General features: G+C 37.6%; 1 protein-coding gene across 2 annotated transcripts in view; it reads right to left on the minus strand.

The window, feature by feature from the left end:
* Positions 1-5,162: 5,162 nt before the first annotated feature.
* Positions 5,163-25,911, minus strand: part of LOC121321266 (sodium/bile acid cotransporter 7-A) — a 105,406-nt gene continuing 84,657 nt past the window's right edge. Inside the window, exons 9-12 of one of the 2 annotated variants that reach the window (XM_041260170.1) lie at positions 24,927-24,978; positions 24,699-24,772; positions 9,489-9,634; positions 5,163-9,225 (exon numbers count right to left, since the gene is read on the minus strand). In XM_041260170.1, the coding sequence (XP_041116104.1) occupies positions 9,193-9,225; positions 9,489-9,634; positions 24,699-24,772; positions 24,927-24,978 (305 nt within the window). In that variant the 3' untranslated portion in view covers positions 5,163-9,192. Of the gene's footprint in view, positions 9,226-9,488; positions 9,635-16,813; positions 16,879-24,698; positions 24,773-24,926; positions 24,979-25,911 lie in introns of those variants that run through there. The other variant, XM_041260176.1, reaches the window with a different exon arrangement.

Genomic DNA, 25,911 nt, shown 5'->3' on the forward strand with positions numbered 1-25,911 from the left:
GTACAAAAATAACACAGTACTACCTGTTCTTTAATTACAGGGACATTTTCAGTTTAACTTAAGTAAAAAACCCAGCCCATAATGACTGTGCAGCCCAGTGTGACTGTGTATACTGTTTTTCTGCATAGATACACAGGATGAATTAATTGAACAATTCAAAGTGTTTTGTGTTTCTTCTACTCCTTGGCTGGGCATGTTGACTCCCATCCACCACATATACTATTTTAAAGATTTCACAGATTGGCAGAACCAGACACAGCCCTTTTGAATACTCTTGTGTTGTTTAACACTCAGTGGGAATAGCTACAGTGCTTTAGCATTTTGATTCCATTTCAGCAGTGACTTACATCAGTGGGTCTTAGGAAGAGGGCTACCAAGCTTCCAAAACCTGTGATATTCACACAATGACAAATCATTCCCTTATCCACCAGCTTCGAAAACAGCTCATGAACATCCCTTTGTAACTCACAGGTACGGTATAAGAGCACCACAATCACCATCCAAGCAAAGCCTGTACTACAGGAGACCTTTAATAGTGGCGAGTCTATATCAAAGCAGACACCTACCTAGTTAAGAGCTTTGGAACAGGTATAAATTCAGGAGATTACTTAAAGAGAAAGATGTTACAAATTCCCTTTGCTTTTCTTGTTCCACTGTTAAATTTAAGTCGTATGACTTACTAATTTACTGCTTGGTGAATGTGCCTGTACACACAAACTTCTCCAAGTAAAATGCCTTAGCATTCTTCAGCCTAATGTAACAGCTGACAGCTCAGGGTCCTTTGGGATCATTTGTTAACAGCAACTACAGTGAATTGCAACCATAACCAAATACAATGTCTTGCAAAAGTAATCAAACCCTCTCAGTTTTCACATTTTGTTGCTTTAACACTTGAAGTAGGAATTAATATGTGTTACATACACAACCTACTCCACACAGTCAAAGCAAAAGCAAAAACAAAAAGAAAAAAGTAAATAGATAATTGATATGAAATAAAAATGGAAAAGTCATGATTGCATAAGTATTCAAACCCTTTGCTGTGGCAAACCTAAATTAATTCAGGTGCACAAAATGATCTTAACAAGCCACCCAATTGGTTGAATGGCCACTACCTGTGTGCATTATTAGTGGTTCTCATGATTTCAGAATAAAAACACCTGTCTCTGTGAGGTTCCTTGGTCAGGTAATGAATTTCAAGCAAAGACTCAACCATGAAGGCCAAGGAGCTTTCAAAGCAAGTCAGGGATAAAGTCATTGAAAAGCACAGATCAGGAGAAGGGTACAAAAAAATATTGAAGTCTCTGAATATCCTTGTGAGCACAGTCTAATCAATCAAGAAATGGAAGGTGCATTGTACCACCCAGACACTGCCTAGATCAGGCAGTCCCTCCAAACTGAGCAGCCTGGCAAGGAGGAAACTGGTGATGGATGTCACTGTGAGGCCAACGACAACTTTGAAAGAGCTACAGAGTTCAATGGCTGAGATGGGAGAAAATGCGTATCAGTCAGCAATATCCAGAAACCTTCACAAAAGTAGCCTGTATGGCAGGGTAGCAAGAAGGAAGCCATTACTAAAAATAAGCCATCTCAAAGTCCGCATGGAGTTTGCAACAAAGCACCTGAGTGATCCTGCAAAAGGTGTTATGGTCAGAATAGACCCAATTGGAACTTTTTGGTCTAAATGCCAAGTGTTACATTTGGCGCAGACCCAACACAGCACATCTCCCAGTCAACACCATCCCTACAGTTAAGTATGGTGGTGGCAGCATCATGCTATGGGGATGCTTCTCCTCAGCAGGGACTGGAAAACATGTTAGCATTGAAGGAAAAATGGACGGAGCAAAGTGCAGGCAAATACTAGTGGAAAACCTGTTTCGGTCTGCTAAAGACTTAAAACTGGGGCAAAAATTTACCTTTCAGCAGGACAATGATCCAAAGCACAAGGCCAAAGCTACACTGGACTGGCTTAAGAATAAGAAAGCGAATGTGCTTGAGTGGCCCAGTCAAAGTCCTGACTTGAATCCTATTGAGAATCTGTGGAAAGACTTGAAAACTGCTGTCCATAAGCGATCCCCAAGCAACTTGAGAGAGCTTGAGCAAATCTGCCAAGAAGAATGGACACAAATTGTACCAAGCCGGTGTGCAAAATTGGTAGAGACGTGCCCAAAAAGACTTGCTGCTGTAATTGATGCCAAAGGTGCTTCCACCAAATATTGAGTTGACGGGTCTGAATACTTATGCAATCAACATATTTCAGTTTTTTCTCTTTAGTTTTTGCTGACACTTACTGTAACTTATCTTACCCTTAGAAGTCTTCAGTTTGAGCATTCCAATTTTGAATAAGTTTAAAAAAATGTGTATGCATCATTTTGTAATTTCACGATATGGGACACCATAGGAAAGGTCTAAATATTTATGCAAGGCACTGTAGGTAACCTGTACTACAGACTACTTGCCTTTTCATATTCCTTCACATTTATTGTTCCTAAATGGTGTTTTTTTTTTGAAGCTGGAAAGTCTGGTCTGTACCCTTGTCAGTTAGACAGTCAGTTTAATAATGCTTGAAGTTTATGTCATTAATCTGGATTTTGGAGCAAAACAAATGTGATAATTAAAGGCTGGTTGAAGTAACTAATATTGTCCTGGCTAGTGCTTTTGGTGTGGGAAGTCCAAAAGGCAGGAGGTCGTTAAAATGACATTATGATTGTCTTCTCTAGAGTTACTTTGTCCATTTAAATTAGATTCCTCTTTGAGATTTAAAGTCAAACTCTAAAGTAGTCACAAGACTTAAATGTATAGGCATGTTTGTGTGTCGTTACAATTGGTTACTGTAGTTGTTCCTGAAACCACCATGTGCCATTGCTGCAGTGTGTGTTTTTTCCTGACCGACTTCGGTTCTGTGACTAACTCCCTCTCCTGGTAGGTGCTGCCCCCCCCCCCCCCCCCCAGTGTTTCAACCTGAGGGACAAGATCCCTCCACTAAAATGCAATTTGTAGAGAAACCCAGATTGAAATTCAGCCAGATATTTTTGTTTTCTATTGAATCCTTTTGGTATAGTCTTCTGCTATAGATTTGTTTCTTTTCTTGTTTCTTGATATGGCGATTTCAACAAATTTCCTCACATTTTTGGCCAGTTATACCATAAATTAAGTTACTAATATTCTATATGTCCTTCAGCAAGCAGGACAGCAACATTATTCACGTCCAAGAGAGTGGAGAACTGGTGCAAGTACGCAAGATACGTGAAAACAGCTTTGACCTGGTCCAGGCTGAATACAATGTGATCACCCCCCCTGGGAAATGACACTAGGTTTATTACATCTAGGATTTATACATCCAAAACAAATTGATGTATAAATGCAGCTTATTCTTAGTGCATTAGTGCATAGATTAACCCTAACCATTTGGCTGTCTTTGTCAAAAGAAATTTGCTGAAACTCTGTCCCTCCAAATGTATTTTTTAGTTAATCTACTATTTACTAGCGGCTTACATGTATATAAATGTGAGACTTGCCTTATACTATACTTGTATTTATCAGACAACAAGCTGTAACAGTAATTATTATTGTTGCCATATATTTGGTGCTGTAGCGCATCCAGTTATTTATTTTGCAGTCAACAATCCCCAGTTCCCTATAAAATTCAATTTTACAGCAATGCAGTTCTTTTTTCTTTTGAACCTATTTTTATTCCTTCATTTGCCTTGTTCTTAGTTTGATGGGGTTTTTTTTTGTCTTCAATTTTTTATGGAATGTATGTGAATCGTTCACATTATATTTTGAGCTAGGAATAGCATTATGTGATTGTCATTCTGCTGGTGTCCACAGGAGGTCAGTCTTACACAATTTGTCAATATTCCAGACAAAGCAAAGAAAACATGTGGTTGGCGCCATCTACCACCTACTGTTGTAACTTCACAAATGTGATTATAAATGTCTATCCCCATACTGTGTTTTTTTTTTTTTTTTTTTTAATGTTTTACTATGATTTAATCATTTTGGGCATATAACTCTTTGGGATTTTTAAGTTTATTTTATATAGACGTGGAACAAAAACCCAGCAAGTATGTAACATTTTACATTTGGTTAGTTGCTTTATTGTAATAGTTTGTCATAGGAGTGACACATATGTTTTCAAGACTGGAGTGCTTGAATGCATAGACAACGATAGTTCAATGCAATCACCATGACTTCTCCAGTTTGACTATTGCAATAAGTTGGGGGGGACACTGACAGGAATCTTTTTTGAAAAGTTCTACAGCAGCACTAATAAATTAAAATAAAAAGCAAGGGCTCTTAAAAACCTATTTTGCAACAGCTTGCAAGGAGGTCGCTATATTTATATTTAGTTTAAAAAAAGGGGGTTGAAGGTGGCACCGACATGAAACTTTAGAAGCATGTAAAGAGGCACTGGAAAATAAAAACAGATAATGTCCAGTATAGAAGAATAAGAGAAGATATATGGATAAATAGATTAGATACCATGATGCCTAAAGATTTAAATAGAAAGGAACAGTAGATTATTACAACATTAGCTATATGGAGAATGACATCACAAATGCATTAAATTCAAAGAGAAATTGACAAACCCAGGACTGAAGTCATGTCTTTTATGAACACATACAATGTGCCTATTCGGCCAGTAGGGGTCATCCATTACACAGCCCTAAGTTTGTTAATTACAGATAATGCTTCTCTGTACTTGCTCATTATGCTTCAATGTTGTTCTTATAAGTCAAGGTTGTTATAATAGTAGTAAACATTATTGGAGGCTTTGAGCAAAACTGATGCTCATAATGCATCATAGTAGAAAAATGCAACATGTCTGAGACTTTTGCACAACAGTGAGTGTGAGTGTGTGTGTGTGAGTGTGTGTGTGTGTGTGTGTGTGTGTGTATATATATATATATATATAAATATATATATATATATATATATAAATCAAGTTAAATGCATACAAATGTATTAATGGAAATAGAAATTACAGAGAATGAATGAATCATATAAACAACAAAATGAAACAGAAAAACATAACCACTTTCCTATCATTCGCAACCATTTAAGTAATTTATTGAACAGGTGTATCAGTGAACAAAGTAATAATAAAAAATATATAAAAATAACAATAATTAAATACAACAGTAATAATCTTTTGCAGCAAAATGAAAAACAATAAAACCAGGAAAGTAAATATAAACAGAAACTATTTGGCATTTCACAAAACAAATAACTTTGGATGGCACTCGAGAAAAGTTCAATATCAGGGAAGAAACAGCAAGCCTATTTTTTCCTTTAAAGCTGTAAAACTCAGAAACACATATTAAGGTGTAAACAATTCTGTAAAATACAGCTTTGGACCTCAACTGGGATCAATAGAAAAGTAACAATTTCCGGTAGCTGCCATTACTGTGGAAAACCGGCGCTATGCTGTTTGAGAAAAGTTATAACCAAGTGGAAATAAAAGCCTTTCAATTCAATGAGAAGTAGTTTGGGGTTTTTTTTTGACATTAGCGTTCTCGTTAACATAAAGAAATGTTTATTTTTTTACTGGTCCTTTGGTGGCACAAATCAACTGAAAAATGGACCATTTCTTTTTACTGCATTTATTTCTGTAGTGTACGTTATTTTCTGTATATAGTGCAGATAAAAGCACTTTAACAGCAAAACAGTTTAACATGCGCTCTATATACACACACTTCAATTAAAAAGGAATACAATCCAAATGTAACTACAAAACCATACAAACACATTGCTGGAATAGGAAACAGTTAGGGTCTGCAGACATGTGTATTATATTGAGGATGCTAAAATACAGCCATTCAAAAATGGAGCATGCAAACAGTCATGAATGTATTTTCCACATTTTTAGAACACTGAATAGAATACCCAGATTGTTTTCTTTTTAAGGCTGCATTGGCCATGATTGTTACACAGTATTTAACCTCAACATGAGACCCTGCTTAGACCGAGAATAACAACACAAAAATAAATACAAGTAAAAGGTTTCAGGTCTTCAGAGTATTCATGAACTGCAAGACTGCAGATTGCACTGTTTACAGTCCTGAGATCCCGAGCTATTTTTACTCTCTTTACAATGGATGACACAAGCCCCGTTATTATTTTAACAAATGAGAACAGAGAATGTTTATCCTGCCTGGTTCAATAGTTGCCTGTTATTCACTGAAAGGAGGAGGGCAGGTCATTTGAGCAATCTAACAAGGGCACTCTTGAACCGTAAGTAATTGTTACAGATAAGACATGGCTGCAGTCTAGAATAGCTGCATTCTCATTGAATACTGAACATCCTATGAGACAATTAACACAGGGAACCAGGGTTCAGTCTTATAATTAGGAATTATTTAGGAAGATTTAATTGTAAGATATTAATCATTCTTAAATTGTCCGTTACAGGGAAGCAATGGTTTTGTATATTCAAAATAAATATATAACAATCCAAATAGAGGTGAAACAAGCAGTTTGTTTCTTTTCATACAATGTTCTAAAACATTTACATTACATTTGTTTTTAACAAATGAGTGTATGTAGTAAAACAGCAAACTTGTATTTTTATATTGTAGTAATAATGACCTTTACTGTAGATAACCCTTATTAGTTTAAATGCAAATCAAACAAGGTTCTTGTCCCTGAAATGTATTGCATGAAAAAAGCAAAAAGCCAAAGACCTTCCCAATTGATTGGAAAATGTTACTAATGTAAAGGCAAGTTCCAATAGCCTTCTCTACAAGGCAGAATAACCCACTCACTTGGGAACAACCACAACAGAACCAGGCTCCCCTGTGGAAACCGCTCACGCCAAAACAGCTGCTCAAGAAAAACCATTAGAAACCAACTCTGTCGGTTTCTTTTTACACCTATCAGAAGTCATTTGTAGGCTGTCAGAAACCCTCATGACTAGGGCTACAAGTACCTATTTGGCTACTGCGAAAATTGATTAATGAGAAAGAGAGTGTGTAATACAATAAGTAGCGTGAACTGCTATGAAAAATTTTAAACAATGTGGCTATAATATTGTACTTAGTCCTTTGACCACTTTTGCGTGTTACTTTTTTAAAAATACAGTTCAATGCATGGACATAAACACCATGATATGAACAACACATGAACACGTTTAAGTAATTTGTTCTTCTTGCCTATCTTCTGGTCATGAGTCTTGGTAACCCTAGAGTCAAACTTATCAGCAGTCACTAATGCCTGATTCTGCATAGCAACTCTTCTATACTGTGTCTACAAATAGGGGACACCTATGGAAAACACGCAAACAGCAAGAGATTCAGTATCATCTCTGATTGAGAATGCCCAATTACTGATATCTCTAGAAGGAACTACTCAATGTGGATGTTGTAAAGAAAGGCATCACACAAAGATTAAAAGTAATAGAGTCAAACTGAAACAAAGTGACCACTGATGTGAAAATGCACATTTGGTTTTTGTGTGATTGAACGGACTCCTTGAAGACTTTAGTTTGATTGCTAAACTGTGTGGTCCACAGATTAGAACCCCCATTACAGACTCTGTGTAAATTGTACTACTCCATTAACTGTGAAGGTGCATGAATCACTGTTTATGTAAGTGCAGTTGTCCCAGGATCAATATGGTCACTAAGAAAGCAACATACCAGCATCCTAGACTGATGTATGTTCAAAGCTCCATAGTTTGCTGATAATACCAGAAGGTGGTTCAGTCAGAATATGAAGTTCGGTAAGTCTTAATGATCAGTTGACATGAAATGGACACATACTGTTTGTGGCTTTCTCTGACTGAAATATACCCACTTATCCTCTGAAATGCAGTTCTAATCAATGAAAAGATTTTTGCCAGTCAGAGATGTCTTGTTGCAACAATACATTTTGATCAAGTAAATTGCACCAATGGCCACTCACAGCTGAGATGTTTGCTTTGTAGGTACTTGGTGGCAATTATGCGGGAGACATATTGTTCAGGACAGCAGAGTAGCGTGCTTAGAGACTTCATTAGCATGCACTCTAATTTGCATAGGTTAATAAAAACAAAAAAGCAGGCAGGATAATGACACTTACATGTTTCAAAGACTATCTAACTACTGAGACAGAGATATTCGCATAAAGACCTTCAATTAACACACATTGGCTTATAAAGTAGCAGTATCTTACAGACATCATCACAATGGGCAAATTCACTGAGGATTTACAAAGCATTGAAGAACAAATGGGTAATGCTCCAAAACTTTAAATAAGCAATGAGATGTATTAATTAAAAAGGACCTTATGTAGCCTACATCACTGTTATTTCTTTTAGCTAGATATGTAATATTTTCAGTTGTTTTTTCCTTGTGAAAACAAGGGTGCAAATAGAGCAATGTGTGTTTTATGGGAGTCTGTTTTTTTTTTTTAGACTTGCAAGACATTTGAACGCATTGAGACAAGAACACATTAACCTATTTTGACGCAGTACATGTTCAAAGACATTACCGCAGACCATCCATACACCTTAACGTCTTCTAAGCAACCCTGTAACTATTTCCCATGATATAAAGACTTCATTGTCCCATCACATTCCATACTGAGAGTGTGGGTATATGCAATATGTCTTCAGTTGGTACTTGAATCACTGTCATGTCTCAAGTTTTTATAAATAAGAAAGTGGGCCAGACTCTTAATATACTCCTAATGCTGTAGCTTGGAATAGCTGTGAACAGCTTACAATATCTAAGTAATATCTAGAGTTTTCCTACCTCAAGTACAATAAAAGGTAACATGTATTTTGTCAACCTACCAATCTGTATTAATGGTAGGTCAAATGTCATACTGAATAATTTTTACAGTCAATCGAAAAGATTTTTTTTAATAAAATAACATCAAGCAGCAGATCAAAATTCACACAAAAAGTTATTAGGAAATCCTTCACCTTTTTACAAATGTCTCAATAGTTCAACAGATGGCAGACGCCATGGAATGAACTCATTGGATTATTCTTCATTATCTCTTGACTTACATATAAAAAAATATAGATGTATAAAAAAAGAAAGGTCAGCAGAAAGACCCTCTGCAGGACCAAACCTGCTGGTTTAAAACCCAGACCGTGTTCCTAGCTGGATCTGTTAAGGCACTTGAAAAGCAGATGTTGACGACGCAAAAGGTCCCCTGTGTGTTACATCACCTGCACACTCATGGAGGACTAAAGCAGGGCTTCTTGTTATACAGGTTGCAGCTTTGTTAACTTCAGTGCCTGTACAGAAAAATTGTGAGAAAAAAAAAAAACATTTCAAAACAGGTGCTGTTTTATTTAGGGAGAGGCGTGTTCTATAACACCACTTCCCTAAACTCACTGCTTCTTTGTTGAAATACAGTGGAACGTCTCCTATCCGACCGTCACACAACTGGCTGAACGGATTTAATGTTTACATTTTGACGTGTTCTGCAGATGATTGTAAATGTTCACTCATCCAACTTTTTCACACATTGTATATCTACACAACTTGCTCCTTTTACCTTTTGCCGTTTGACCATCCAAGCCTTTATCGTTGGAACCAGCACGCTGCCCAGCAGAATCTGCGCGGGGTGGTAGATCAGCAACGGGACAGAGATTAAGGAAAGATGCTCGTAGCCCTCAAACACTATCTTCAGCATTGGAATCCCTGGGGGCATAGGGACAAATACATAGGAGTGGAAAATTAAGAAAAGAAAATAGATTGGCTTTGAGAATTACTGACTTAGCAGACAGAAAACGTGGTAATGGGTCACATCTGACTAGATACAGCATAGTTTTCTTCCAGTTACTAAAGTAAATCTGACCCAATGAAAAAGAATCTGAACGACCTGCACTAGAATGCATCTGCATACAACCGATAATAATGAGGTCAACATACAAAACCTATATGTCAACCTTATATTAAAGGACAAAAAAAAAAAAAAAAAAAAAAAGTACCAGATGATAAATCTCTAAAGAAAAAATTGCAACATGGCCAATGTTTTGGAGCACAAAAGTCATTTTCAATTCAATTAAGCTTGGCCAGGCATTTCAGTGGAAGGTTAGAATGAATTCATTTTGTGCCTGTCACAGCACAGCAATTCAATATTATGCTACCTATGAACCTAAATCTACAGATCCCCCCCCCCCCCCACTTCCTTCAAAATCCTGTCAATGGAAGTATACCCCAGCCTCACTGCAGTGATCTCAGTAGGGCTGCCTTCTGTCGACTCTCTCAATCCTCTGTCCTTTAGTCACCTCATTTTGTTGAGACCTCTGAATTATGATCCAATTAGTGGCAGTCATGGTGAGGATTTAGTATTTGGTGTGGACTTTATTCCATCGAGCTGTTAGCTATGACCGCAGGGCTAAAGGGCCTAAACCCTCCTGATCAGCTGTTAGACAGCAGTGACCTCTCACTGGCCCTTCCTGGTCCACAGGTGAACCTGAGCTCAACATATGAGAGACTACAGTGCTGTGTTGTCTGGGCATTAGATTCTTCTCGTTATTAATGTAGAAAAAACTAAGTGATTTTACACATTTGAATTATTTAGTGCTGGGAATTATTTCTCCAATATTTATTTATTATTTATATTTATACAAGAGGAGGTCCATTGAGACCAGGCCTCATTTACAATGACATCTTGTCAACAGACAGCATCAGATCAAGCATTGTTTTATATTTAAATGACACAGTAACTCTTAACCAAGTAAACTACATACACCCAGGTACATAGCATGTTTAATAGAATTATGGTATATTCAGAATTTTTTTAAAAAACAATACCATACTGTATCTTTGATTTGGGAATTAAGAAAGAGTTTGAGGTCTTCATTTGACTCTGCATTGTAAAAGTGTGTCCAAGGGTTTGGTTTAGTAATTCTGGAATATTTGGAGAATTGCAAGAAAAGAAAGACATCAAAATGTATTAAGCAGTACATAATTGGTAGAAAAAAACAGAACAGTAAAAACCCTAGGAACTAATAGCACTGCAATTCAGAATAAACTAAATAGTACTATTGTACTAGAACATACTTGTTACTTATTTCCTACTACGTGCCAAATTCAATGAACTTTTAGCTTGGAAAAAGGGGTTTTAGGAAAATCTAATTCAAGCAAAAATCATGTGTGTAAATTTTGATTTAGCATCGATGAAAAAAAAAAACTGCTCCACCCTTGTAGTTTATTGCATTAGTGTATACCTTCCTGAAATGCTTGTTCCCAGCTCAAATGAATATGAATTGGAGCCTTTGTTATTAGCCCTAGGTATCTTAAATGTGACTGATTTTTTTTTTACTCTGCAATCTCTTTCTTTTACTTTCTAACTTTACTGAATTCTACATTCTGTCTCTGAGTATGTGACTGACACACTATGTATTTACATCTGCAGGCGGATGTTTTGCTATTATACTTGCAGACCAGCACACTCTCGTTTTCTGTTAATGGGACAATTGCACCTTATCACCTGGGGGTCGAGATAACACCAAACCATGAATGTGATCAGTGGCGGCTCATGTACTGAGGACGATAGGGCCCCGCCCTTCCACATTTTAATAATAATAATAATAATAATGTATATAGCGCTTTTTCACCACAAGATCTCAAAGCACATCACAATAAAATAAAATAGCAATACAACTAAAACAAATAATCAAACATGTAATAAAACATAATATATTTATACATATATACGCATACTGCATATTCAGTATGTGTATGTACTGTCACTGTAAATAAATTGCGAACACAGCAAATCCAAAGCAGGGCGCTAGATTCACCGCCCTAGCTCTAGGCTGCGGTCGTTACCTAGGAAACGATAACCAGCGAACAACTGTTGCCTTGCGCTTCTGTTTGGCTCATTTGTACCAGTAGACAAGATGAATACAGTTGAACAGTTACTGCTTAAATTGCACAGTAAACCAAAACAAAAATGTGATTGCTAAATTAAGAGTGCGAATATACATGGTTTTATATAACATCAAGGCATACTAATCACAGTAGAATTTCAGTGGTAAGAAAGAATCGGTGCAAAAAAGTCTTCCTCGTCAATATGCATTCGTGATTTTTTATAATCCTATGCCAAACTTGCCCCAAAGTTCACTGAATGTGACCTAAAACTAAGTTCACTGTTGAAGAAACTGGCAAACTGTTTGTCAAATAATCTTACTAAGTTTCCGCTAGAATTACTTATGCCTAAAGTGCTAGTTTGCAGGGCACCAGCTGTTCCGAGATTTGTTGATTTTGTAGGCCAAGGTTATTTAGCATTCAACCTGAACACCATGAGGATGCATCTCAGGTTTTGCTGAAGATCTCTGAAGTATGAACAAAATTGGTTTTCAAAGAGAATAATGTAAAACAACATCATGCCTGCTTTTGATTTGCTTCATCATTAAAATTAAACATAGTGTTTTCAGGGGACCAGAAGAAAGGGAAAAGACCATCTGAGTTACAATATAAAGTATATGCAAATGGATTAAATAGATGTCAAATTGCAGTATTGATGAGCACAGATTCCAGTAGAACGTTTCATACATCTATCACAGCAGCACTGTAACTTGTAAATACACCCCTTTCTTCCTCTGAAAGCACCCGATACTCTCTGCGATGACATCTGACTTTATGAAGTAGGCATCGTGCATGCATTTGCTAGGACTGATCTGCCACACTGAAAAATGTTTATGAAAGATTAATCAAAAATATCTCTAATCTGTGATGCACTCTCTAAAAGATGTCCTAAAGCCCATATTGTAAATAGATTCTTCTCCGACTAAAGCAATTTCTAGCAAAAGCCTTTCTCTACTGCCAGACAACTACATAGTGCGAGCAGATGAAGTGCTCTTTCTCAGTACACTACTACCTGTTCCAAACACTTGGGAAATCACTAATGTACAGCACGCCATGTTTTTATGTCAAGCGTGACACATTTGCCAAAAATTACCCAACAGAATTTAACATTGCAGCACACTCCATAGGGAGTGCCTTCAAGTGACATCTGTAAACAATGTTGAAGTACTAAGTTTCTTTTATCCAATAACCAAAATGGCAGAGGCAAACAATAAGGATTCCAGTTCTGTTTGGCAATATTAGTTTTATGCGCTCATTTATAGTTTATCAAGTTGTATTTTAGGATGGGAAGATCTGCTCTGTAAGGCATGCTCCCCCAGGTGATTGCTTCAGCTAAATAGAAACTTGAATAAAATCAGCATTAAGTTTCAAGAGACACAGACACTTCTGCCATTCACTGTGATAAAAGTGCACTATACGATGACCAAATGGAACGATTAACTGAGAGAGTTTACGTTTCTTTGATCTCTGATGTGTATGTCAGTCAGTCATATGCATTTGTAATTTCATTTTCTCAGAGGAACAGTTTTGGAAAACAAAACAAGCTAGTCGATCTCACCTCAGTGAGTGAATTTGCCTGTTTTATTTATTTATTTAAAATTTAAAGTAAAGTCATTTAAGATTTCACAGATTAAAGTAAACCTTCCTATTTTCTGAATCCTACTAACAATGTAAAAAATATTATTAAACATTAAACCTTTCCGCAGAGTTCAAAAAGCACCTGTGCTACAGCTCCAGGCTACTGCAGAGCTCAATATTGCTGTGTTTTGTTTCATGTTGTGTTGCAGACTCGTATCAACCTGAAGCTATGGAGCCAACACTAACTCCGGGAGCATCTACTCCTGCACACAACCACAACCCAGGAGAGTGTCCTCTCCGCAGGATTAACTACTACGGAACTTCAGCTGAAAGATGGTGCTCGTGAAGGAAATGCCTAGCTGAGGCCGTGTGAAGAGGCAGGAGTCGCCGTGAGAAGTTTAGTTTAGGGGAAGTTGATCCCAAACCGTTCACAGAGAGGGTTTGCGTAGAGTAATAGGTTCCCGGAGTGGGACGTTCCTTTAAGTGGAACTAGTGCTCGTCATTTATGTGGCAAACTTTTATTTTTAAATGTTTTGTTTTGTTTTGTTTATTAAATGCGACACTAGAGCTACCATTGCTGGTACCTTAGTATCAGCACTTGGGTTTATTAAATATGAGCGCCTGTGTGGCGTGTCAGCACCCAATGCTCTGTGTCTGTTTCAGTATTGTTCAGTGATGAGCCACACACACACACACAATACTTCCTGTTACAGATACTCTATCACTTTAACCGTATTTCATAATCTTTGTGATGACAGTACTTTTTTTTTTTTGAGGACTGAAATCAATCTAAAAACAAAAAATATTGTTTTTACTTGCTTGGATTTTAATGGAGGTATAGCCATACAAATATCACGATTCATATGCCCAAATCAATTCCACACTGTTGCACAGCCATTCTCATCTGGTCTTGCTAGTTCACTCAGTCACTCAGTATTTTGTGATTACTGCACTTTGGAAATAGTACGAGTCTCCCGATCAGATGGAACCTGGCAAAGTCAATTTACTTCAGTTTATGACCAGGATATTTTTTTTCCTGATTTGGCTGTTGGAAATGAAGCAACATCAAGTCAGACTAAAACAGTCCAATAAACCACAAAATTAAGTCAAAGTAAAAAACTGCACAGCTCTAATAATTAGCTTTCATGTTTTTAACATTTGCAGCTCTAGTTTAAAGATGCTTTATACCTTAGTTGACTTCTCGTTTAATAACACATCATCAGGCAGAATCAGTATGTAAATCATGTGCCCCCCCTACAGCATGTCCCCATTATTACTACTTCTATTGTTTGTCGAGTAGCAGACTAAAACATTTAATTAAGACTATAACCCTTTACAGTGATAACAAATTGATTCATTGTGCGAGCCTGCCCTGACCTTTCCCTTGGGAGCATTAGACCCAAAATTGCTAGGTGTCTGGAGCACCAAACTCTCTACACACATGTAAAAGGACAAGAGGTCTAATGGCCACTCGATTATTCTTGAATAGACTTGAAGGAACTTAAGGAATTAATGTTATATCTTTTCAAGCTTAAGGAAAGGCACAAGATCTCTGACTCTGATAGAAATTCCAGCAATAAACAGCACTGGGCAGAGCTGGGGGTTTGCAGGTTTCAACTGGTTGGGCTGATTTAGGAGCCAACTGTTTGATGTTTACATTGTTAAATGAATCTATTTGCTTTTACATACTGTATCTGCCTGGTGCAAAATAGCAGTAAGGATTTGCTCCAATTCTCCAACACCTGCTTGTAAGCTCACAAGAAGCAGCTGGAGTTTTCAGCAGAAGATCCAGTGATTATATGCTTCCAAACAAATGCAAGTTTTTTTAATTTTTTATTATCATAATATACATACAACTGTTAATATCAAGGGTATGGCAGACAGGAGACACATAGAATTACTATAGACAAGTTGCCACAAAGCACAATACAATAATGACACTTAAGATGATATTTGCTAGAAGAAATAGAGCTAAGTTTGAGTTAGTGGCAATAGCCTATGAATGGGTAACTGAAATGTATTACCAACAACCACCATTGTGACTCAGCACAGGTAATGTCAAAGGATGATGCTGTAGTGAGTCCTTTTATTGGGGAAAAAAATAAGGTTGGACTTTTTCCTCACTTTAACTCACTGTTATACAATGCATTCCATCAACACAGCACCTTCTTTAATTAAAAGAGAGATGAGCTTGCATTCAATAAAAAGAAAAAAACATAATGCAGTTGCCATGTCATGTCCAATTAGCTGCAGGCTGAACATGTAACAGACCAGATAAATAATTTGAGAGGTGAAGCTATAAAGTGACTTTGCTATTCATCCGTCTCTTTGTCACAAGTTGAGAACGAAAGATGTAAAACTTCAAGTAAAGCATCTCCCTGGGGTGAGATTCAGCAGTTCAAACAAATAAAATAACTGTTTTTCTCTGATGCACATTTTAGTATTGCTGGAGGCAAAGTTTCTAAATATTAACACAGCTCTTTTTATTCTGCAGCCGGTATGGTGTGCAAATACATACAACAGATACAGAAGCAGGATGGCCTAATACCAACCAAAATATCTCTCTCTCTAGCACTATCACAGGGATATACAGTACCAGTCAAAAGTTTGAGTACACCTGCTTGAAACCAGGTTTTTCATGATTATCTATGCTTTTAACTGTATAAACTTGTCTATAAACACTTACTATTTCATTGTATGACACGCGTACTTATGTAAGCTGATAATCATAAGTGAATTGCATGAAAAAATTACATTTTTAAATGAAAATGTAAATCGTTTCAATTTCAATGAAATGGTCACCCAAAGCAAGGGGATTTCAGTCTGAAACCCAAGCCAATTAAAAGTCTGAAATGTGTATAACACACTGGCCTAAGTATAAAAGTGTCTTTGTTAGATGTTCTCTGTTTTAACTAGCATGTTACCTAATTAACCTTTTGTCACCAATTATTGTTAACAGGTGAGGGTCCATGATTACTATAAATATAGGTAGCATAGGTACAAGTTTGTCATTAATGAATGTAAGGGAGCAGAAATGGAAAAATACGCTGAGTTAAGCAAAGAAAAAACACAGTCTGCAATTACTTTAAGAAATGAAAGTCAATCTTTAAGACAAATGTGTCTGTAAAAAGTGTCTGTAACTGCTGTGGCCAAGACCATCAAACGATTTGAAGAAACTGGCACACATGAGGACCGAACACTTGAAGAATTGCTGCAAAGAAACCATTGTTAAGAGTGCAGAATAAGAGGAAGAGACTTGCCTGGACCAAAAAACACAGAAACTGGACGTTTGAGGAGTAGAAGTCGGTCTTATGGACTGATGAGTCAAAATTTGAAATATTTGGGTCCATGGAAAGCTCAACCAGCATGGCTATCATAGCACACTTCAGAGGCATGCCATTCCATCAGGATTACAGCTAGTTGGGCAGTCCTTCATTCTTCAGCAAGATAATGACCCGAAACACACCTCAAACTTGTGCAAGAACAATCTGGAGAAGAAAGAAAGTGAAGGACAACTCAATCTAATGACCTGGCCTGCCCAGTATCCAGACCTCAATCCCATAGAACTTGTATGGGACAAACTGGACAGAAGAGTCAAAGCAAAGCTACCCACAAGTGCCCTACATCTCTGGGAATTGCTGCAGAAGAGCTGGGAAGACATGTCGGGTGATTTCCTGATGAAACTTGTTAACCGAATGCCTTGTGTTTGTGAGGCTGTTATTAAGGCAAAGGGTGGCTATTTTGAAGAATCCAAAATTTAGAGACAATTTTCAATTTTCTTGAACATTGCTTTGATACTCCTTATGTTTTGTTTTGTTTATTGTAACATGTGTTTTCATTTTCAAGTATTTACAGAAACGTATACAACGTAAAACATTGTCATTTATGGAAAAACCTAGTTTCCAGCAAGTGTACTCAAACTTTTGACTGGTACTGTGTGTGTGTGTATATATATATTAGTAGAGAGTCAATTATCCAAACTAATTGGGACCGATACTGGTTTGCATAATAGATTTGTTTGGATAATAAAACAGGTATTAATAACAATTACTGTACCTTTAATAACACTATGTAACACAATTTGTTCCTGGGTAGTAAGTGTTATTTCCTAATTGCTTATGCCTCAAAAGTATAGAAAATGGCTATTATTCCCCACAAACTTTGCTTTTGTGACCAAGACAGTGATATTTTGAAATTTACCTATTTCCAATGAGAAAACAGGCGAATTTGTATCTTTGCGTTCACATAAAGTCAGAAAAAAACAACATATGAATCCAAATTAACATGTATTTATACTAAAGTAATACAAAAATGACTACAAAAGATTTAGAAGCGAGTAGTTTTCCGAGATTTACGATTATACTGTAAATCACTTTCACGAATCAGCCCCCAAATGTAGTCTCCCATCATGTTCTCGTTATACTGTCCTTGGTAGCGACGTTCAAAGTCCAGTATATCCTGGTGGAAGCGCTCGCCTTGCTCCTCCGAGTACGCTCCCATGTTCTCCTTGAATTTATCAAGATGAGCATCAAGGATATGGACTTTGAGGGACATCCTACAGCCCATTGTGCCGTAGTTCTTCACCAGAGTCTCAACCAGCTCCACATAGTTTTTGGCCTTGTGATTGCCCAGGAAGCCCCGAACCACTGCGTCAAAGCTGTTCCAAGCCACTTTCTCCTTACTAGTGAGCTTCTTGGGGAATTCATTGCACTCCAGGATCTTCTTTATCTGTGGTCTGACGAAGACACCGGCTTTGACCTTTGCCTCAGACAGCTTAGGGAAGAAGTCTTGAAGGTACTTGAAGGCTGCCGACTCCTTATCTAGAGCTCTGACAAATTGTTTCATAAGGCCCAATTTGATGTGCAGTGGTGGCATCAGCACCTTCCGGGGGTCCACCAGTGGCTCCCACTTGACGTTGTTCCTCCCCACACAGAATTCGGTCCGCTGTGGCCAGTCCCGCTTGTGGTAGTGCGCCTTGGTGTCCCTGCTGTCCCAAAGGCAAAGATAGCAGGGAAACTTGGTAAAACCGCCTTGGAGACCCATCAGGAATGCCACCATTTTGAAGTCTCCTATGACCTCCCAGCCGTACTCATCATACTTCAAGGCATCCAGCAAGGTCTTGATGCTGTTGTAATCCTCTTTGAGGTGCACCAAGTGAGCCAGGGGAAGAGACGGGTACTTGTTACCATTATGGAGCAGCACGGCTTTGAGGCTCCTGGATGAGCTGTCAATGAAGAGGCGCCACTCATTCTGGTTACAGGCGATTCCGATTGCCTCGAACAGACTGGTCACATTGTGGCAGAAGCAGAGCCCATCTTGACGGGTGAAGAAGCTGGAAAAAGGTTGGTGACGCTTCCTCTGATCTGCGACTTGCACACTTTCATCCAACAAGTTCCACTGCTTGAGCCTAGATGTCAAAAGCTCGGCACTGGACTTGGTGAGACCAAGCTCTCTAATCAAGTCGTTGAGGTCTTTTTGGTTGGGGTAGTATGGGTTTCTCTCCTCAGCTCCACCTCTGAAATTGTCATCTGGATCTACAACGTCTTCCTCGCTCTCTGACTTGCTGCTCTCTTCTAAAGACAGCTGCTCTCTCTCCGGAGGAGTGGGTAAGGGGAGCTCATGGCAGTGTGGCATCGGGGCGATGGATGAAGGGGGGTCTGGATACGTGATAGCAGGTGCATTCTTGCCAGTCCGACGTTTGGAAGGGTCCACCATGCAGAAGTAGCAGTAGCTTGAGTGGTCAGTGGGTTCCCACCAAATTCTTGGGATAGTGAACTTCATGGCTTTCTCTTCCCCTCTGTACCATCCTACAAAAATACATTTATTTCACCCATGACTAATGTGTAAGAGAGTCTTGCAAAATTTTTCATATATGATATATTTTTTCAATAACATTGAAAACTGTAAAACATTTTAAAATTAAAAACTTTTACAATTTAAAAAATTTTAACAAATTTTATAACATAAAATTCAGAGCAACAATTGTCCATCTTACCTTCCAGAGTTTTTTGCAGTGCTCGCATGTCAAATGAGGTGCCCAGGGTTTGTCTTGATCCCCGACAGGCCTCACACATCTTAGCAGATGCTTCCACGGAGTACTTTTTCACTCTTGTCTTCATAAATTGTCCGCAGACATACCAAAATGCGTCTGCTGGATGCTTGCAGCCTCTTGGTGCCATCTCAGAAAAATGCAGATATGTATCCACTTAGGCAGCTGGAACTAAACTGAACTGGTGGGCTTAAGGCCCCTGTATTTATACTACTATTTATATTACTGGAAAGTTCAAGAAGTTACTCCAAATTTACTCAGCACTGAATCTATCTGGAATGTTCTGGAAAATAGGTAAATTTCAAAATATCACTGTCCTGGTTACAAAAGCAAAGTTTGTGGGGAATAATAGCCATTTTCTACACTTTTGAGGCATAAGCAATTAGGAAATAACACTTCCTACCCAGGAACAAAAAAAAAAAAAAATTGTTACACGGTGTAATGTATAGAATAAAGATAACATACACAAGTACTTAGTACACAAATACCTACTGGTTATATATAGCCAGTAACTTATTGTATCACATTAAGAATACAAATTACAAAGCTTTACAAATCATTCAATGAATGCAATTCAGTAAAACTTTAACACCTACAGTTAAGGTAATGAAATATTGTAATTAAACAAACCATACCATATACCAGACTTTGAAAGTAATCAAAAAATAAAAATCGTAACAACTTCGACACGTTACAGAACTTTAGACGTCATTAAAATTCAGTAAAATGTTTCTGTACTTTGATACTTGTTGTTAAGGCACTGTAATAACTATTTAAATTAATAAAAGTTCTTAGCTGCTCAATAACAGAGAAAGGATCTCCAGCCCTTACTAACAAAATAGAAGACAAATTAAGGTGACACTTAATTTGCTTAACTGCAACAATTTAAAGCACACAATGCTCCATCTAAGATTTTGGTGGTCTGAATAATTCTGTAACTTTCATTCGCCTCAGTCAGCCGGTCCTTTTACTGGCAGCTAAATCTCGTAGCCGTTTTAGTCGCAGTGTGTGTAATATACCATACGTAACTCATCACGTGATTACATGTGCGTCTGGTTGAATAGAGAGTACGGTTAATCAAAGATGTGTGTGTATGAATCAGTCCTTAGAAATTCTGGTATGTGATTGGTTAAAACGTGATCACATGACCAAAAATAGATCCAGCTATTGCCCCTGTGACGCTATTTACGGTCAATAGTTACATAAATACAACGTTCACAAACTCAGCTGCTCCTCTGAGAATTCTATGCCGCAGTGAGAAAGTCAGATGGACAGTTCAATGCCAAAAAAACATTACTTCAAAAAAATTACTTAAAAAGCATTACTTTCCTGACCGATTCATAAAACAAATCTGGACTGGAGACCTCGGCTTACAGTGGAAAACCAAAGGCCCCTCAGGAAGATCTAGTTACCTCCAGGGGCTTCGGGCATTATAGTCCCCTGTTGGTAGCTATAGTTCTTCCCTCGGGAGCCAGTTTAGAAAAATATATATCCCTTTAACAATGCTTGTTCTTCTACAGCTCTCCTGTAACTGACAGAAACAGGGTGTAAAAAGCCTATTGTCTGAAAAGAGGATTTGATTGTTAAAAAGGAGTCTAGGCTTTTAATGCAACCACAGCTTTCCTATTTTTAATCTGCACTGCTTTCCAGTGAACACAACAAAGTGCCTCTTGTTTATTGTGCCAGTTTGTCTGCACAATGTATTTGATCAGAAAGTATATTTTTTATATCAGTCTTACTGTTGAATGATGTGGGTCTGGTACATTTTTCCTGACACTTAACATCTCATTTCCAAAGGGCTCCTGGTTATACACTCTATATGGGATCAGTGTTGTTGGTGACAGACTGACCCTACCAAGAATCAGTGAAGGTTTATGACAAGAGATTTGGAGTTGGATTGGCTATTGCTGTACAAGTCACACTGGTAGTCTGGTGCTGTAGGGAGAAAATCAGCTACAAAAGGATATTCAGGGATATTTTTTTTCTGATGTTATTCTTAATCTTGCTGGGCAGAAACTCTCCTGTTAGTTTAATGGATATTTTTTTCTGAGCAATGTGTACAGTTGAGAATCTCACAAAAATATTTATAAATGAAATACTTTTGTAGTAGCCTGCACTGTTGTTTGAATGGTTTGCTAATCCTTTTACATTATGATTTGCTTGACCCTGAAGCTGTAACACTAAAGGTATCTGTCATGGTGGTAAAGCTCTTCTATCCCACCCTCAGGTGTGCTTGCTGAAACCTGAAAACCGTTGTGTTTGATAGCAAGTAAAAACAACAAAGCTTTAGTGACTGCAGGTTGTTTCTTTTATACCATACATCCCAGCAACACCAAAACAGAAGAAAAAGTACTTCCGATAACCTTTAAAGAATAACCTGGTGTTTCCAGCAGAGTACATCATGCTGTGACACAGTGCTACAAAGGTGGGAACCCAACGACAAACGCAACATGAGCAAGGCCAGAACATTTCGGCTGTACTCCAGTCCCTTGCGAAATGTTAATGAACTAAACTAACTGATATATTCTGATTCATTTACATATGGGAGTGCTAGTCTTTACACAATTACTGGCTTGCGGGCTTCATTTCAACCCTGGTATGCCTCACATCAAAAAGGGGCAGAGGTTTGTCTAAATGGTTATTTAAATTGCACAGCATAAATAAAAACAAACAGGCAATAAATCAGCTACATCATCTAAAAAGATAACATTTACATAAGCAGCTCTTTGTGTCTTGGCTGTCCATTAAGCCACTGGTTTTGAGCCTGAAAAAACTGCGATTTAAACTTCAACTTATGCTGGAGAACCGATTTCACTGTGGATGTCTACCCCCAACGTTTTGGGGTTTAAAGGAATATATCAAAGCCTTTGCAGATACCAAAAGAAAACTTTTAGAAGCTTTTCCACAAGCTACTAAAAGTTTTACTTCCAGCTGAGATAAGACAATTCAAGATGTATTCTAGACCATTACTATAGTTTTGTTACCTTTGTGAGGGCTTGAATCTAAATCAATAGATTACCTTTTTTTTGGGACTACAGAATCACTGACTTCACAGCTACCGCAGACAAGAGCTATAGTTTAAATTGCTGTGGATTACAATTAATCCGCTTTTACTCAGCAAACTGAGGAAGCAGCCCAAAGTAAATGCATCAGAGCAGTGCTCTGAATGGAAAAACATCTGTCAATGATTACGAAGGCTTTTACAACCAGAGGAAAGGAAACCAGTGAATTTGTCACTACATTTTTAAACAGGACAAGAGAAGCATTTGTTATCATCAGATCTCTGGCAAATTATTCAAATAAACCTAAGATCCCAGGGTTAAAACAAAAAAACAAAAAAGCTTTCATGCTCCCTGTAGCCCTTTCACTGAGACTGTGTTTTGCCTAAACCCAATGTGTCCTAATTCATTTATTGTAGACCTATTACTCAGATTAACGGATTTCAAAGGTGGAAGTTTCCGACCTCCACCCTAAACAGCTGGTCCTCTTGAACTAATTTTATTCTGAAGAACTGATATTTATGAGAGGGGAGCTAACAAAGGCTAGATGCTTTCTATTAAATCAGCCGTGATGGAGGCACCATTTTCCCTGGAGGCCATAGTCTCTTGTTTAACAAACTCCTGGGAGCTGGATTATGAAGAGGTACCAGCTGGGCTATGTTGCCCCATAGCTCAACGTCACAATCAATGGGCAGCCTCATGATTAAGGGTCAAGCTTACCACCTCATCTCCAGGCAATCATTAAAATAAAAGATACCCTGGCACAAGTACTAATGAAAGCCATGAATCAAATTTTGTATAAGAACATTAGTATCATCATTAACTCTACAAAAGCCAGGCCAGTGGATATAAGAGACTGTCTTCTTTCATGTACTAAATCTTATTAGCTTTGTGTGTGTGTGATTGTACATGTGCATACACGTACATGTGTAATAAAAACAAAGAGACTGAAGGAAAGCAACAGAAGGATGATATATATATATATATATTATATTAATATATAGTATATATATATATATATATATATATATATATATATATATATATATATATATCACATCCAATAGGGTCCCTTTCAACAAATCTGTACTGGTTACATGCAATTTATCTCCGAGGATGAATCAGATATCGAAATGAAAATCTTAACAGCAAATACAGTTGAACCCAAAACAAGGGTTGTTTGCTGGGTATACTGCGGGTGCTTCCTACCTTTCTACAAATGCGTGTGCTTGAACTTGACATTGCTACTGCCCTAACGGTAGGTGAAATAATCCACATGGTGCTAAAGACAGAAAAACAGGTGGAGCATGAGTGATGCGCTTCTACGAAATAAAACAAAACATAAACCTGCTCCTCTGAGCACAGCTAACGAATGAACATGCTGAATTTTAGGGCCAAATGACTCACAAATAAATGACAGAAACAGATATTAGAAAAAGTACCCCTTTTGTAAGAAAACCCATTGGGGTTTTGGATCGGGCAATGTTGTCATACTAATATATTTTCAAAAACTGAGGAGAAAAATGAAAAGGAGAGAACAGCTATTGTATAGTCTATACAGCTATTGTATAGTCACTAAACATATATACTTTATGCTACTACTGAAGTTTAATAAAATTGAGTGTTTCTTAATTTTTAATTATGCTCTGTGCGTATGTAAATATTTAATAAACTCTACGTCCTAGATATTTAAATCAAAAGGTTAATCAGCACACAATATGAAACTCGGCATAATCACATTCTTTTTCTGCTGCACAAAAAAATGCATAGACTTGTGTTAAATCTATTATAAAAGCACAACCCATGTTATAAAACAATGCTGGACGGGATCCTCAATAAACCAACCAATATTTCTTGTTTGTCATAATTCTAAAAACACAATTCCATGCTTGCTTAAATATAGTATGGCCGAATTTTCTGCCACCTAAATGCCTCAACTACAACAACAAACTATTAATATACAATGATGACAAGAAAAAGCACAACACGCTGGCTTACACAGTACAACATGTGCTTTTCAGTGCCATCAAATCTGTTGAACCAAGAACCACAAATCAGATTTCATATACCCTTGTTAAAATTGTTGTTTTCAATGTTGAACAAATACAGGACAAAACATCCAACTGTATGTAGGCTATGCAGAAAAGAAAGCCCCATATTATTTAATAAACTGTCAACCCTATGTCCGTTCTTTGTAGGAGAAACGTAAAACACAAGACAGAAAGTGAACGTTTACTTAAGTGAAGTGAGATTCACCTACCTAAAGTGAGGGATTTGTGTGTAGCACAAAACATAATTGCCACTGTGTCGGCAGGAGTGAATCCTGATTTTTTTCTGCAAGAGAAAAGAAAAATGCCTGGTGGTTTAGTGCACCCTGGAAACCGTCAATCTTGCGCTTAAAAGAACACAACAAGGGGATAACGGAAACATGAAGACGCCGAACAAACTCCTTTAAAGGAAAAACAAAATACACAACAGCAATACTTACCCTGTAGAAAAGATGAATGTTAAAAGCATGAAGCTGAGCTGTATGAAAAATACTGAAAGACAAAAAAACATAATTGTTAAGGATTGTTGTTGGAGAAATAGACAACGTGCTGCACACATCTGTGAAAGCAACTGTTTCTCTTACAAACACGTACACAAAAGACCCAAATAAACATTATACTGTTAAGTGTTTTAGAAGAATACAATTTACAGGTAAAGAAAAAGATCAGGTGGCTACTTTGCACTGCTGTTGTGGAAACAATTCCCTGCTTTCAAATGTATTCACCCCCCTTGGACTTTTTCACATTTTATTGTGTTACAACATGGAATCAAAATGGATTTAATTAGGAGTTTTTGCAACTGATCAACACAAAAAAAGTTCATTATGTCAAAGTGAAAAATAAAATCTACAAATTGTTCTAAATTAATTACAAATATAAAACAGAAAATAATTATAAGTCTTCACCCCCTTTGCTATGACACACCTATATGAGCTCTGGTGCAACCAGTTGTCTTTAGAAGTCACACAATTAATTGAATGGAGTCCATCTGAGTGCAATTAAGGTGTTTCACATAATTTCAGGTTAAATACACCTCTGTCTGGGAGGTTGCACAGTTGGTTAGTACATTTCCTAACAAAAACAACATCACGAAGACGAAGGAACATTCAAAGCACATCCGGAATAAGGTTCTTCAAAAGCACCAATCGGGTAGGATATACGAACAATTCCAAGGCATTGAATATCCCCCGAAGCACAGTAAATTCCATTATTAAGAAATGGAGAGAATATGGCACAACTGTGAATCTGTCCTCAAAAACTGAGTATCCGGTCGAGAAGGGCACTAGCCAGGGAGGCCTATGGCAACTCTAAAGGAGTTACAGTCTTCCACGGCTGAGCTGGGACACACTGTGCATACGGCAACAATAGCCTGGGTGCTTCACAAAACTGGCTTTTAAGGGAGAGTGGCAAAAAGAAAGCCATTGT

This window comes from Polyodon spathula, chromosome 1, assembly GCF_017654505.1.
Source record: "Polyodon spathula isolate WHYD16114869_AA chromosome 1, ASM1765450v1, whole genome shotgun sequence".
Taxonomy (NCBI): domain Eukaryota; kingdom Metazoa; phylum Chordata; class Actinopteri; order Acipenseriformes; family Polyodontidae; genus Polyodon; species Polyodon spathula.